Here is a 17,658-nt window from a genome sequence, read left to right on the forward strand (position 1 = left end):
AGATCATAGACACCAACAGATTAATGTATGCATATAGATGCTAAAATATGTATGACATATACACTATATTTTATGCAGTGATGCACAAAAGTTTAAAAGTTTAGTCACTTGCGGTGTTGGGATTCATACCTTAGATTTTTTAGGCTAACTATAAACAGCTGGACATTCTTGTAAAATTTAAAAGAGGTGCATTACGAATAAAAGCGATGTCATTTAATTTTCTAATCAAATAAAAGGTATACTACATCATTATGTGTAGAAAAATGTTTACATGGATTTTTTTTGATTCAGGTCTTAATGAATTTTTTTACTAATAGTGCAGAAGCTTAATAGCATTGGTTATATAGCTTATAACTACATGTAGTGAAATAGTGTGAAGTCAAACCAAAGAAATTGCAGAGATAACAGCTAATAGCTAATATATGATCTACAGTGCATGAGAGGATTTCGATTTAAATTTTCCATATTTGTAGTAAATTTATTCATAGCTGAATAAGAGTTGATTAAAAATCGCCCATAGGTTGCAGCTTAGACACCACGCCATAATAAGTATAGTTGTAACCAGTATGTTATATACTGGTATCAAAAATATAAACCCACACAAAGCATGCACATGTCTAGCATGTTCAGTGATGTTACTTTTACATGTTTATATAGTTTGTCATTTCCGCTATAGGGATATGGTTTAAGAATACCTCACGGATGTGATGTGCCAATTCAGATGATTTATGGGAGAGAAAAAAAAAACATCTGTAAAGTGAATAATTATATCATGAATTAGTCATCTTTCACTACAGCAAAATACAAGGAGGCTTGATTGACACATCAGGCATGTAATTGACATAGGAAATTGACTTAAAGATGCGATGTCAAATGATCTTTTTGAAAAATTTGCTAAGCATATGGCAATAAAGTATGTCTATTTACAGACCTACCTACTTACTTAATGTATTGTAAAAATTATATAGGTTTTTGACTGATTTTTCTAATATCGTGTAATTTAATCATATGAACAGGCTATTTCATCCTATTTGGAAATTGGATCACATATGTCCATATAAGTTATCATCAATCTAGTTTTAAACACAATAAAATTCTTCTCATACCCCAGGATAAAATATCTTTTATTTTCTACTTGGATGAAATTGTCGCTAATCATACATTTCAAAACTAAGATTCTCCACCAAGCTGCCCACAGGGATATCCAACTGTGTAATTTTACACATATTTGTCTGATCATAGATTAGGGTTCAATTAAGATATAATATAACAGAGCATTAAGGAATCAGTCAGGCTATTAAAATAACACTTGAGAAATAATGCTTCTATGTGAGCTCATTATGTATTTCAGGAATTATTGTTTCGCATGGTTTCAGTCTCACTATGAATAATCAGAGCACCTGTTAAAGGATACAAAAACACTATCATTAACCCATAATTACCTCTCAATTATGGAGTGCAGGGAAATATATAGGAGTATACATAATTTAATAGCAGGTGGAACTTATATGTCAACTTATTAAGGTGATGGATGACTTTTATCCATATATACATACATGTACATTTATAGCACACATTAACCCAGTACATTAACAAAGGCACAATCCTAGATTTTTATTAACCCTTTGTCAACATTCAGTAATTTTTTGTCCTTTATTCTAACTTTCAGTTTTTGTTGATGAACTTGTATAAATATATATATAAGCTTTAAAGTTAAAGGAAAATATTTCAGAACTAGTGGAAATTTGAAGCTTTTTTTTCGTGTTCAGAAATTGACCCAGAACAAATTTGCAGAAACCATCATTTTTTTATGCCTTTCATCAGTATACATATGCGAGTGCAAATTATCAAAATTTTCCTAAAAAAAAAGTCAGACCTTTAGGCTTATTACCGTTTTGAATGGCATGGTTGTGAATTTAGAATTCATAGAATCTATCTCTTGAACTCCACCCAGTATTTAATACCTTTGTTTCCTTTTTGTATGATATTGTATCTGACTTCACCCACAGATAGAAAAACAAAGACTTCCTGTAGAAATGGTTTAGAAAACACAAGTGGCTTAATTGATGTTATCTTCAAGAATTAAATAGATTGTGTTGACACTTGACCTTGTTTGATTATTGAAATAGTATTAAATGATTTATATTGTTTATTTTTCTTTCTTCTTTACTAGCCGTCTGTAAATCTGTGATATGTCCTGCAATTGAAGCTAAAATCTGCCCTGATGACAGTTTCCAACTTCCTAATATATTAACAGAAGATGGCTGCTGTTACATACAACAAGGGTAAGTACAAAAAGTTTGATATCATAATGTTGTTACACAATTCCTTGAGATATTTCAATATTGATTTCATCCTCCACGGTACAATGGAAATGACAATAAGATATGTTTGAATTTTGTTTCAAAACATTATCCCTTTCAAAAGTTACAGGCTAAAGAATTAATTTGGGCTATATTATGTCTTAAATTTAGTATTGTTACCAGTACCTCATTTAACCAGACATAAACAAATTGCTTGCGGGAATGGGCTTCAATTAGAATAATGATACAAAAACTAACAGATATGCTGGTTTGGGAGCATTGACAGCTTAGAATGTCATCTTTTGCCTCACTGTCAAATCACATAATTGTAATAAATACATGTATATGTTGTGGAAATAGCCACAGTCTCCCTTTAATTTTAAAATTCATGATAAAAAAAAAGACGCCTTAATTTTTATTTCAAGCAACTTGGTGTTGTATACAGATAGGTTAGACATTGATATAATAGTGGATATACCTGTGTATTATTGTGTGTAACATGTTTTGATGAAAGGGATATAAAACTTTTTATGTGAAAAAGTAATTGAAAGGAGTATACATACATGGATATTCTATTTATAAAATTAAATAACATAGTCTAATGTTGAAAAGCTATAAAATGAAAACCAGAAATAATTGTCTACCAGCTAGGTCTTCAAGTACTTTTGAAGTACCGGTAGTGGTCTATAGTCATTGACCTCAAGATCATTTTCTTTCATCATAGGTGGTCTTTAATCAATCTTTAAGGTTCAGTTACTAAAAAGTATGTTTTTTTATTTGTTTACTTAAAAGAACAGTTGGCTAAAACACAGTATTTGTGACAAAAGTGCCTTATCACTCATTAGGTTGAACAAATAAATTTTCTTGCAGTGCCTTGCAATTCCAAATATCAATAGTTCAATATTTTAAAAAGCATTTTAATCACTGTATTGTTATGGACACTACAACAATTTTGGTGATAATTTGTAAACAGCTAAATATTCTGAACCGAAGCTTTCAGACAAGGTAAACCACCTATTTCTTTACATTTTAAAAACCACATGTATCAAAGTATACCTAGAGCAATGTGGGGTTGCCCATTTAATTTGGTAGTTAATTTAAGAAGCAACAGAATTGATATTGTTATTATTAATGTACTAATTCATAAAAATTATAATTTTGATGCATTTTGTAAACTGTTAAATAAACTATGGAATTATGAGCTTGATCAAAATGACAAAATCAACTTCAAATTCAAATGAATAAAAAATTGGCAGATTTAGCTCTTGCATAATGTATGGTTAAGGTACAACCCTATGGTTACGGACACTACAGATTAGTCATCTTGCACTTTTGAGCTTTTAAATGTCCTAACTTTTAAACATGTGATTCATGAATGCCATGATGCTACAATATTTCAAACATTGATCAAAAGTGAGTCTTAGAAAAATAATAGCCATTTGTAAACTGAAAAGTTTTCAAATGTTTTTCATGCACGTAACAAAACATGTCCAATGTGATTCTGATAATTTGAAAGCACATTTTTGTAATTTAGTCATAACTCCCTTAATACAGTGTCTATTTGTATAGTTAAACTACCAAAACTTATTATAGGAAATGTTCTATAAGCATGCATTTGTATCCTTTCCAAAAAAAGTCACAAAAAATATATTATTGCCAAGGAATGGCTATTTTTGGGACATGTTTATTGCCATAACTCAACAATGAAGATATTGATTTGAAATCTGGTGGTCATTAGGAGAGGTCATTATTACAAATGTTGAATATAAGAAGTGGTCTGTAAATGCTGGAAATCTTTTCCAAACTGTATGTTACCCGAGTAGCTTGTATTTTGATCAAGCTCATAATTCCATAGTTTATTTAACAGTTTACAAAATGCATCAAAATTATAATTTTTATGAATTAGTACATTAATAATAACAATATCAATTCTGTTGCTTCTTAAATTAACTACCAAATTAAATGGGCAACCCCACATTGCTCTAGGTATACATTGATACATGTGGTTTTAAATGTAAAGAAATAGGTGGTTTACCTTGTCTGAAAGCTTCGGTTCAGAATATTAAGCTGTTTACAAATTATCACCAAAATTACTCAGATAACAAATTTTGACAATTGTTTACCTGCATTGTATGCCCTAAAAACAAGACAACCATGCTACAGAAAGTTTGTGGACCTGTTTATCCAGACAGTACTATAGGGGTAAGGTTGGGAATTTGTCACCTTAAATGGGTTATGTAATCATGCAAATGCAATCATCGTTGAAGGGCTGAATATTTAGATTTGAAGATTTCAGACATGATAATTCGACATTCTGGCATTCAATCTACATACTTGAACCCATCTTTAGTTTACCAATGGCTAATCTGAGAAGTATCAGACTGCTTCACAACTATTCAGCAGCACAGCATTACTCTTTATGTTTAGGCTATTATGTCTAACTCTGAATGGAAATTTGGTACTATTCCTTTAAATTTGTAGTACTATGGAGTGGGCCATGTGACTGTAATTGACTGGTCACACCTGCGTTTCTCTCTGTGTATACATGTATATTTTATTTTTTGTAAACATCTTGGACACGGACACATTACTAATATGTGGTCAAACACGTGTGTAAGCATGTAAACTGTGTTTCTTTGTCAAACATAAGTTGTGTTGTTTTGTTGACATTTCTTGTTTTGCCATATTCTTCAAACTGTTTATCAAACAAACATAGTTTTAAAGGTTCTTTTTGACTCATTTTCCATTTCTCTGCTATTTTTTCAAACCATCATAAAGGTTCTGTTCACACCATGCATATCCACGCTTCACACTGTTACAACACTTTATTTATTATCTTATCGTCTTGCACGTTGAAAACAAACATTTTACAATGTCAAACATGCATAGTATGTTTATTTTTTTTAAAGACAATGGCCCAAAAAAAGAAAGTGGTATGGAAATTGATATTTACCGGTACATGGAATTTTGGAATACTGACATTTGTATTGTTAATTGTTACAGTTCTTCTGAAACAACCGTTGATTTTAAGATGGAGACATAAAGTCATTGTGTGTTGTGAGATGATCGAAAGAGATCGAAATAGCAATAAGATCACTATAAACCATCAAATATTGGGTTTACCATTTAATAGAATTCTACAGTTTGTTTAGAATTTTGAGGGAATTGTAGTACCTGTGGTTCAGGTAAAAGCATATAAAGGATTTAACAAGAAATTAAAATCGTACAACATAAAATAAATGTCTAGAGCTTACAATAGACTTATAACCGTCTTTATGTGATGTATACAAATGAGTTTTTCTTAAGCCAATAAAACCCATAATCATTAGTATTCTTATATGTATATGTCAAGTACTTTTCAAGGATTAATTAAAATTCTTGTTTTCCACATTTTTTGGCAACATTTGTAAGTTAGTGTCTTTACCATTTTAACATGTTCTTCTGTAAGCTTCAGAAAAAGAAAGATAGCTATTTTATCTTAATAGGTAGGTGTAAAAAATAGTTGACTTTTAACTACTTACAAATATATTGGTTTACCATTTAAACGAGATGTTAAAAAGTACATATAACATGTTAAAAACTTCAGTTTATAGGTACATGCTGACTGTAAATGAACTTTCAGCCTAATTTTTTGAGGGAGAGATGCAGTTGACCTTTGCAAAAAATTAGCCTATTTCAAAGCATGGTCTAGTCAGCAATTTTGAATGAATTATTTTTATTTGAAAATTAATATTAAGTAATCATTAGATTAATTTTGAAGAAATACATTTTGAACAGAATAGAATTATCTGAAATCATAAAACATTTATAAAACATATATTTACATGTACTTTATAAAATATTTTAGCACTAAACAGCTATTTTTCAGAAAAAGAATTTATAATTAATTATGTGTATTGATGAGTAGTTTAAGGGATTATTAAACTTCAAACATTAAAGACAAAAGAAGGATGCATGTCAAAGCTACTGAATAGTTTTAGCTAGGACCACTCTCCTTATGAATAATGCAACACTATTTGCCAGATGTACCTTAATTATAAAACATCAATATTTGATTAAGCAAACATTTAAAAAGAACAATCTTTTGCCCTTTAAAAGTGCACTACTGAATGCATTAACTTCTAGTTGCTCCAGTGTGGTTATATATTCTAGTTAACCTTATGGAAATAGCAAAAAATGATGTGTCACTCAACAGTTGTGCATTTAATTGATAAAATATATTACAGCAATATGCCAGGAAAACCATTTACCTAGCACTTGTGTTGAAAAAACAACCACACCTCAATACATTGTATGTGCACATTTTATATGATAAACTAAGGTTGATGATGAAATGCTAAAGTTGAGAAAAGGTGCTAATTTGAATATCAATTGTATACACATGTTAATTATTATTCATATATTTTACAAATGAATTGGATGTTGCTAATTTTGATTTTTGTTATGAAATGTATTTTGTGAATATTAAAACTGTCCATGTGTAAAATTGTTATGGCTTTGTATATGTTTGCCAAAACAGCACATGATACACATAATTATTGTTGATTGTATTATTAACTGTACTTGATTATATTATTAAATGAACAACAAATTCATTAATCTCAAATATTGGTTTCCTCACATGCTATAGCCACTAGTTAAATACAAGCATGTGGTACAAATAGAATTAGGTTTCACAAGATAAAAAAATGGACAAACTTATAAAGCATTCTTACCAAAGCACGTAATTGTATGATAAAAACATAGATCTTTATCAACGTCTTTTTCATGCCTTAAATATCACCTGCTGCTCATGTGACTTCAAGTTTAAATTTACAGTGTACAATCAACATACATGTAATGTAAAAGGAGGAATGACTTCATTGCATATTGTCTTATTATTGTCTTAGAGCCATCATACTTCTGTTTTATTATTAGGTTGAAAATGAAAAAAAGCACTTTCTGTGTGATACATTGCACATCCTCTGACAAAACAGAACATCCCTCTGGCCTGTGTAATGCTTCATGTCTATTAAACATACATTATGCAAGAGCTAAATCTGTCTATTGCAGGTCTTTCTTTAGTCCTTCACGATTTATGGATAATCGAGACTATGCTGTTTATCGTACTGACTTTAGTAATGATGATCAAGGCTAGACGGAACTTTCAACCGCTTAGTTCTCGGTTTATTACTTAGTGGATCAATTTGAATGAAATTTTCAGCAAATTGCCTTTACATTATCTAGTTTTGAACTATTATAGTGAGAACTGCCAACTCGTTATCGAATCTCCCATAATGTATCTTTAAGGAAATGATACATTCATGGGAGTGAGGTGTCACTACTTCAAATTGTAACTATACATAGAAATTGTTTTATTAAATATACATCAATACTAATGCCTATCAAAGCTGTGATTTTTATTATATGGTGATATTTACTAATTATTTATTTCTTGTATAATTTTAGATGTAAATGCAAAAGAATAGATACCTGTCCTGCTGTCACCTGTCACGAAGGATATCAGATACAGGTGATTTCCAAAGCATCAAGACTACCAGGTTCTTGTTGTGACAAGTTCCAGTGTGTTAATGGTAAGATTTTATTTACAGTATTTTCTTGAATTTTTGCATTCATTAGCCCTGTTTACATTACAAATTATTAGCGTGACAGGAATGGTTCCGAGCTCAGAATGGTTAATTTTTTTGTAGTGTAAACAGGTCAAACATAAGCGTTTCGCTCTGAGACCGTTCCATTTTGGAACAGTTAAGTTTTCATAAAGTAAATGCTATCTGGTCTGAAAACGGTTGTCAGTACGGATTATTGCGCATGCGTCAAATAAACTAGGACATTTTTTTTACCTCAGGTAGCGTGATATCATTGAGTAACTTGATGAGACTGCTAACTCATTCAAAATCGCATCAGATCACTTAAAAAATGACCATAAAATAAAACGAATTGGCCAAATGTAAATAAATTACCCGCTATAATTTGCATAGGGACTGAAATAAACTTTTCTGTGAAGAGTTCCACAGACTAGTTATTGTAGAGTAATGTAAAAGGGTAATTTTCTTGAAATTTACCCCGGTCTGGAACGGTTCTGAGAACGGAATGCTTATCATGGCCATGTGTAAATGTAACATGCGTCACAGAAAATTATTGATTTACTAATGGTGGATTTGAGGTCATACAGGACCAGTAAAACAACTGGTTCATTCAATCTGTTAGTCCCAAAATGTCCTGGTTTGTGTCGAGTGGACATTAAACCCCATTCTCTAAAATGAATATCTGATTGACTTTAAATTTATATACAGTATTTAAAGTCACTAGACGAAGAAGCCATTTGATTTTCAAGGATTTTCGATAATTACTGTCAGATTTATGGCCCTTGATCACTTTGAAAAATCTTGTGGACACTCTTGAGACTAAAGTTAATATCTGATTAACTTTAAAGTTTAAGGTTATGAGATGAAGACGTCTATTGATTTTCAGGGATTTACGATAATTACTGCCATTAATCCAATGATTACTTCAAAAAATCTTGCAGATGCTCTACGGGCCAAAGTTATCATTCGACTTATTTTAATTTTATACAATACACAGATTTTAAGGTACTGTGACGAACAAGTATATTGATTTTTAATGATTTTCGATAACTTGAACAGCTAAATGATATTAAATGTTTTGTAACGTTTAAACGTTAGCATGGAGAAGAACTAGAAACCAAACAAATTCTAATGATTTCTTATAATTACTTCATGAGTTGTTACTCTTAATCAGATTTTAGTGTATTGTAAATGTTGCCTGGCAACCTATCTTTTTCAGATAATATCTAACTTTTCATGATTTTAGACACTTATTCACATAATCAGTATTCTCGAAAATTGGATGGCTGAGATATTTAATGTATTAGCCTATCTGTGCCATATTATCAGTTAACATTGAAATGCACATCACTTAATAAAAACTGACAATCAAAGACTTCTTTTATTGTCATAGCAACACTCATAACTTCACTTAGAATAATGTAATTTGTTGAAATTTTTAATTTTTAATCTATTTATTTTTCATTATCTATTTTTGAACTATTACAGCAAGAACAGCCATAATGCATCTTTCAATGACATTCAGAGACTTAATGTATAAGAGCATGTTTTAGTAGAAAATTCTTAGATTCTAAATAACTTTTATCAAAATAAACAACTCTATCATGTGTATAAGCTAATGTGTATATCTACATGTACTAAGATATCATAAACACAAGTGTGATTGTTATATATTTACATATTACCTATGTGTTGAGCAGAACTTTAGCAACATCCAGTTCAATGACATTTAAAGGTGTTAAAAGTTTTAACTTCTAACAAGGTTTCTCACCTAAATCATCTTAAGTGTCTCTATCAGCAAATAACACAAATGTGCAGATATTGCAACCTTTTCTGCTTACCATTTGGTTTTAATTTACAAAGTGCATAATTGAAATCTGGCTAAGTTTAGATGTCTGGTTTTCTTTAAATCCAATCCTTTTGACAATACAGTGCATATCAAGGTTTTCAAACATTTATTACAAGTCTGGGGATAATTGGCTTGTCTTGCTTTATATTATAAAGTAGGGCATGACAAATGTTAAGATGTAGATAGCAATCTGTGTTTGTATAATAATTTTTGAGTTATTATACAAGTTTTATGTAAAGAGATATAAATCATGGACAAAGATTAAAATGGAAATTTTTATAAAGTAGTGTAAAGTTAAATGTACATTGTTATTGAAGTTTCAAGTGAATTATTTGTAACTTCTAACTCCGATCAAAAATCAATCAGGTGAACAGTTTTTAAATGTTCTTCTGCTAAAATAGAACCACAAATGGATTGGAAATTAGTGTTTTCCCGAACACTTTAATTTTGTTTGTCCTGTCTTCATGGATGGGAGGTTTAGAATTTGTTTAGGCAGCATTTGTTGCAGCAGGAGCACAATGAAAACTGCAAATATTAAGATAAACAAAACCAAGCTGACAATGTACACATTAATGTGAGATGAGAGATTATCAGAAAGAAACTGAATCATAAGAATGTTTGTGGTAGTCAAATTACTGTCTGCAATAATTACTATAATTTATAGACAATCATAAGGTACATAAATTTCAGTGGACCTAGTATGAAATGACATTAAATTGTTGAAAGATGGTAACATTACCCACCTCAAAAGTTGTCTTGTCACTAATGTGTAAGCTACTTTTTTTTTCTATGCCTTTATGACATGCATGTGAAAGTTTAAGTAGTAACGTTCTCACCCAGTTTTTGTGTTGTATAAGAAATATGTAACTGACTTTATGTATGTGTGATGGTTATTATACACCATACATTTTATCACCAATCTAACTTCATTCAATATGTTATCTATAATTTATGTCAGACAAGAGGTTTATCATCTTATAATTGCCCCCTTTTCGAAACATTTCATTTGAAGAGAAAACTGTCTACCCAACCAAGCATACTTCCATTTACACCATGCTTCATTGCCTTGTTTATTAGTCACAGAAAAAGATTCTTCAAACCTGAGCTTTATACAATAAATCTATTGAAATGTTAATTAAGTAAGAGATTATTTTGTGATTTTATTAGCATAAGTATGGTAATTTCCTAAGTTACTAGTGTGTAGAATTTAAGTATTTTTTTAATATTACGGTTGAAAATTAACATATTTATAAAGTACATGTATTAAATTGTATCAAATCAGTTCCCAAAAATATAAAGACATTTCACATCAGATTGATGTTTTGAATATAAATGTAGAGCTTGAGGGACTCTTATCATAATTTGGTGTAATAAGTAGATAGCGGTAATTAAATTCAAAGAAAAAATGAATGCTTTCCTGTGTAGAAAAATATGCCCGTAGGTGATCTGAATGAGCCCCTTGTTGTAAATATTAATAACTTTGGGGCAGCTAATAATGATTGTCTAGTCACTTGATTTGAAAATTCAGTAAAAAATTGCAATTTGTGTGCATTTACAGACACCTATAGACTGATCAGATTTGTATGTTGTATGAAATTCAATAACTGCATAAGACTTGGACAGTATCTCAGTACTGACATAAAAAAGAAGAATTAATTCATATTAGTTTTATAGTTTCAAACATTCAACCTTGAATTTCCCTGCATACTTCCATCTTCTGAAGCCTGTTTGGTGCAGCAAAGTAGGATGTTGAATCCCTTTTCATTCTTTCATTCCCTAGACACCAAAACTGTTGCATATCTCATCATGTGAGTGTTTTAATATTATATCAAGTTAAATTAGGTGAGTCTAATGAGCATAACCAGTTACTATGGTCAGTAAGTAATGACTTATTTACGCTGCTACAGATTTAACCTACATTTTAATTACAAACTTTTCTTTTGATGAACTGATTTATGCTCTTATATCATTGCAAATTAAAGGAAATTTTTTTTCTAGGTGAGCATGTTGGTTAGTGGTTAATCAGGTGCCGCCCTTCCCAATATTAATTAACATTCTTGATAGGTTTAACCTTGACCAAAAACACTGGCTTCATCTATTTGATTGCTTCATGATAGGTTTAGATTATTGAATTATTTTTATACGCCCACATTTTCATGTGGACGTATATTGTCGTCGCCCCTGTCCGTCCGGACGTCCGTCCGTCCGTCCACAATTTGTTTGTGGACTCTCTACAGGTCACAATTGTTGTCCGATTTTGACGAAACTTGAAATATAGCTTTATCCCCAAAAAATCTCGGCTGCTTTCGATATTGGCATGTATCGGATCGAAACTTCATGGATTATGGCCCCTGTTTGTACGAAAAGTCACGTTTTTAGCTTGTGGACCCTATAGAGGTCACAATTTTTATCCGATTTTGTTGAAACTTGAAATGTAAGTTTATAACCCAAAGATCTCAGTTCCTTTCGATATTCGCACATATCGGACTGTAACTTCCTGAATTATGGCCCCTGTTTGTACGAAAAATCGCGTTTTTAGCTTGTGGACCCTATAGAAGTCATAATTTTTATCCGATTTAAAAAACCGTAGTATTATATCACCGTTACACCCTAAGGACGACTGAGTTCGAATTTCGTGAAAATCGGCCCAAAATTGACAGACAAAATGGCCGCCGTTCGTTCTCAAATAGCGTAAGAATATGGTATATCAAGGTTGTGGACCCTATAGAGCTCACAATTTTTCTTCCGATTTTGATGAAACTTGAAATACATATTTATAACCCAAATTTCTTGGTTTCTTTCGATATTCGCACATATTGGATAACTTCCTGAATTATGGCCCTTGATTGTTCGAAAAAATCACTTCTTTTTTTGTGCTTGTTCTCTGTCCATCTCTTGCAAAATGTGGGCGTATCTTGCATGGCAACCGCTTGTTGTAGATATTTGGACCAAAATATAATTGTCAAATTGATAACACTGTCCCTTTGTGATCTCTATAAATCTAGACAAATATTCATTTAAGTAGTGAAGTTTTGCTTTGCTCTTTTGGAGTGTAGGGGCTTTGAAATTTGAGTAAAATTTTGATAAAAACTTAAAAAAACACAACAACACTGCATAAACTGAAATTTTTAGTTCAGAAAGGCAAAAGTGTACTCCCTGTAACTAGTATATATTATTATAAGAGAAGTCATACAGTTTAGATGTCATGTAAGTAGCAATGTGTATGATAGGATTATATACTATTCAAAAAAAGTAGGGGATATTTGATTTTTAAGTGTTATTAAAGTCACCTAATGAAACTGACGAAGAAACAAATGACAAAATGAAATGAAGTTCACATTCATCGATTTATTCCAAATGATCGTTAGACTAAGTAAGGCACAGACTGACCATTATAAGGGTAAAATGATACCCGGGGTCAAACAGCAAAGTTACCACTGCATCACAACCAAGTCAGTAACGGGTAAATCCTCCTCTGTTTGCCAAACAAGCATTGATCCGACGTGGCATACTCCTAATGAGACGTCTAAGGTCATTTTGGTCCAGATTGTCCCATTCCTGTTGCAACGCAGCAGCAAGTTCTTGGACATTGGCAGGACGTTGTTGACGTTGAAGTTGACGTAACCTCTGTCCAAGCATGTCCCAGACATGCTCGATGGGGGAGAGGTCGGGACTCAGTGCTGGCCAAGGTAATGTGGTGATGTTCTGTTGTTGGAGGTAACCTGTAACGATCCTGGCCCTGTGACATCTTGCGTTGTCATCCTGGAAGATGAAAGGGCGGCCATGACGTCGTGCGAACGGCACAACATGGACTGCCAAGATGTTGTCCCGGTAGTACTGGCCTGTAACACGCCCTGCAACAACATGTAAAGCCGTTCTTCCAGCAACAGTGATGCCTCCCCACACCATAACAGAACCACCCCCAAATCGATCATGTCTGATGACGTTAACGTCTTGGAAGCGCTCGTTTCGACGACGCCACACCCTCCTACGTCTGTCCAAAAAATCAACAGTGAACCTTGACTCATCTGAAAACATCACATTGCTCCAGCGTCGATTATCCCAGTGTTGACGATCCCTACACCAACGACGTCTTGCCTGAATGTGATGATCTCTCAAACAAGGGATCACGCGAGGACGTCGGGCGCGAAGGTGACCCCTATGCAGTCGATTCCGAATCGTCTGGCCACTCACTCTCACACCAGTGTCTGTTTGAAGACGAGCGCTGATCTGATTTGCTGTGATGACACGATTTCTCAAGGCCAAGGTACGGATAAATCGATCCTGGGCTTGAGTTGTCGCCCTTGGTCGACCTGAGCGTGGTCTGTCCTGTACAGATTGTGTAGCACGGTATCTGGACCATAGCCTGCTTATGACAGACTGAGAAACATTCATCGTCCGCGCCACAACCGCCTGTGTTGTGCCGATCTGTAGCATGCCAAGGGCACGTAACCTTTCAATTTTTGGTAAGCCGACGCATATCAAAATTTGTTTTCTGGTCACTAAAACAATTAAACTGATGTTTCCACCCTGGAATTCAATGCCACAATGACTGTAACATTCAAAGTCAGAGTCGTGCAAATCTTGGGTTGGACCCCCATGATGATCCCAAGCATCACCTGCATTCCATGCGGTAGCTATTGGTGCGTTTGGGCGTCACATGTAACTGGAAATGTTTCTTCTGTTAGGTTCTATAGTGACTTTTTTCGTAGTCATTTGCATATTTTAGTATTATGCCCCCAAAATCAAATATCCCCTACTTTTTTTGAATAGTATATGCTAATATCATTTACACATGAGCTAAAATCTGCATACTTTATTTCAAATGACTGATTTTTCAGTAATTCTGTGAAGTGAATGGTTATAAGTTTATTACTTTACAGTAAATCTACTATGAAAATGCAATAGCTGTTAAATTTGTAAAAAAAAAATGTCTAATGTCCTTAATATGCAGCATCAAATGTGGAAAATCTATTTTGTCACACAACCAGCTGTAAGACTTGTGCTTGATTAAAGAACAGTAACTTAACAAAAATTTTCAAAGGCAACATATAACAAAATGTTTTAAACTCCTTTGAATCTGGCATTCCAGAAAGAATGCACATATACCAGCCTCATGCATGACACTTGCCACTTTTTGTAGCTAAATGGAGAGGGATAGTTTGGACTTGTATTTCTAAAAAATTTACCTCATTGTAAAATGCTGATATCTCTATTTGTGATAAGGATAAAATCTATTAGAATATGAATTATGCTTTACATCCCTATAATTGTCTGATGTACTTTATGTTTTGGATACATGTATATTATGGCCGACTTGCTGATATATTATGGCCGACTTGTTGAGGGGTACCACTTATTTGTACAGTCTAATTGCTTACATCTTACATATGGAGAAAACTTTGATAATTGCATGCCAAGAGTATATATTAAAGATGAATAACTTACCAGTGACTTAATGTTATAAACAGAAGAAAAATTAAAATTAATGTGGAAAGCAAATGGTGGCCTCTATCACATCCATGTGTTATTACGATGTGATGCTATTGTTAGTGTATGCAAAATATAAGATAAAAGAGAGATAAATTACATAACTAACAAAGTGCCAAATGTGTAGGAAGGAGGTATTCAATATTGAGAACAGTTTTTGTATGTTTTGGTATTTGGTTACCAACTTTATACATAATGCATGAAAATTATTATTTTTGAACCAGGAACTGGTTCCATACAATTGACAATCTTGTTATTGCCATTGTTGTTCTTAAAAAAAAAAGAGTCTAAAACTTCACCATTTCAATTACAATCAACATGAAACTTGTTCTTAAGACGTCACTATTCCAGGATGGCTGTAATAATGATCAGTTACTGGTTCTTATTGTATGTTCATCTTATTTTATTTATGTACTATTAATGTCTTACCTGTAATTACTAAACACTGACACATAATTTTCTGTAATGAGAGAAACATTTCTTACTGGGAGTGCTCTGATAACACAGTAGAAAGACATCTTAATAGGATGTTAAACTCCATTTCATTTCTAATTTAGTTGTTAAAAAAGACATCTTGGTAGGATGTTAAACTCCCTTTCATTTCTAATTTAGTTGAGCATCCATAAAATTGATGGACATGTTGTTATAAAGTCGCAGATCTCCATACTGCATCTTTCGAACAACATTTACTTGATTATATAACATTTAATTATTAAAATAACCAAAAGATCATTGGTAGATAACATCACGGTTTGGATTCAATTGCAGAGGATGCCGAATATTATGAATTTTGAATTCATCATATCTTAGTAAATACCAAACTGAATTTAAACCTATTTGGACTGATATTCCTTTTTGAGATTCAACTTTTGAAATATTTGTAGTTTGCAGAGGATTCAAAATGCCTCTGTTTCATTCTGTTCATCCATTCTGTTCATCCAATATGTTGAACTGTCATATTTTGTACCAGTAGGTAGTACTGTTGGCATTGGACAAAATTATATGAAAATGCACATTCTTGGTCTACAAATAGAGATACGGTAAAACCATACTGAATCAGTGATATTATATCCCTTAAATATTGTTGATCGTGAACTCTTGGTCACAGTTTTGGGGGTGGGGGGTCACTTGGTCTGGCACTACCTTGAGCTTTATTGAATATGAAATGAGACAATATTTTGAAATTTTATCTGGTGAGCATAAATGCTAATTTGTTAATCTGTACATGTATGTACATGTATATTTAGAGTTAGCATATGTTGACTGTTTGTTCAGTGAAGACGAGCAATATCACCTTGCAAACTATAGAAAAGACTCTTATTTCCTGTTTGGCTGCAACATGAACTTTTATTTAATACAAGGAGTTAATTCCATGTGTTTTGTTTATCCTGTGTACAAACACCCAAACTTCACCTAGATGGCCACAAAACCTCCAACCCTTCATTTGAGGTTTTAATGAAAAACCTGCAGCTGCATATAATATCCATTGTTGATCTTTGGTATTCATATTTCCTCAAGATGTTGGACCGGAGAAATAATAGCTCAGTTATTTTCTCTTCTTATCAAGTTTCTTATCCCTTCGTCAACGTCATATATGGTCAACATAATCTCTGAATTTACAGAATAGTGAAAATATTCCGGGAAAATGTCCTGTCGTTTTACTCACACCCTCTTAATTCTAGTGTGTGAGATAAATGTTTTCATAAGCAGCTCTATGATTATGTAATAGAACAATTTAGTAATCTTTCTGGAACTGTAGCATATTGTTTCAGACCTGGTTAAACCTGTCTGTAACTTTATCTGAAAGAAATTTAAATTCACCTTTTAAAACCACAGGAAGCATAACAGGAATTATTCTTTATCACTTGACAGTTAAGATATTTCATGTATTCAGAATCTGGTTGAGTTTGCCATTACCAGACTCTTTAAGAAGATTCCACAGCATATTGTTACAATACCATCATGTCACTTTCAAAATACTAGAATGCTTAGCAGAGTTGTTTAAAATATAGTTTTATGAAAACTGATAATATGAAATCATGAGGGAAATGAATAGAGTTTTGGGTGGAACTGGTATAAAGGTTTGATAAATATTCTACTGATGCGGAGTGGGCTACATCTGGTCACAAGTTATCCGATGTCTACTTCCACTAGTCTATATACCGGTATACATATCTTGAAAAGATTGCCAACAACGCCAATACATACCAACCCTTTCAACATTTCTTGTAAATATAATAATGCATTTAGTTCTTAAGTAGAAATGGAAAAAATAAGAAAACAGAACCTTATGAACTGTAGATATGGGTGGTACAAAAACTTCTTTGCTTTTATTTTAGGTATAAAAACTAATACTACCTTTAGTGAGCACAGTGAAATTTTAGAAAGTCATGATAAAAGTATTACTGGAAAAGATTACTGGTATATGGTT

At 32.4% G+C, this 17,658-nt stretch overlaps 1 protein-coding gene across 1 annotated transcript in view; it reads left to right on the plus strand.

Annotated features, from left to right (window-relative positions):
- The window catches only part of LOC126822010 (cysteine-rich motor neuron 1 protein), a 59,746-nt gene that overhangs the window by 26,069 nt on the left and 16,019 nt on the right, over positions 1 to 17,658 (plus strand). The window contains exons 3-4 of the mRNA XM_050550726.2: positions 2,174 to 2,285; positions 7,752 to 7,876. Of these exons, the coding sequence (XP_050406683.1) occupies positions 2,174 to 2,285; positions 7,752 to 7,876 (237 nt within the window). The remainder of the gene's footprint in view (positions 1 to 2,173; positions 2,286 to 7,751; positions 7,877 to 17,658) is intronic.

This window comes from Patella vulgata, chromosome 5, assembly GCF_932274485.2.
Source record: "Patella vulgata chromosome 5, xgPatVulg1.2, whole genome shotgun sequence".
NCBI lineage: Eukaryota > Metazoa > Mollusca > Gastropoda > Patellidae > Patella > Patella vulgata.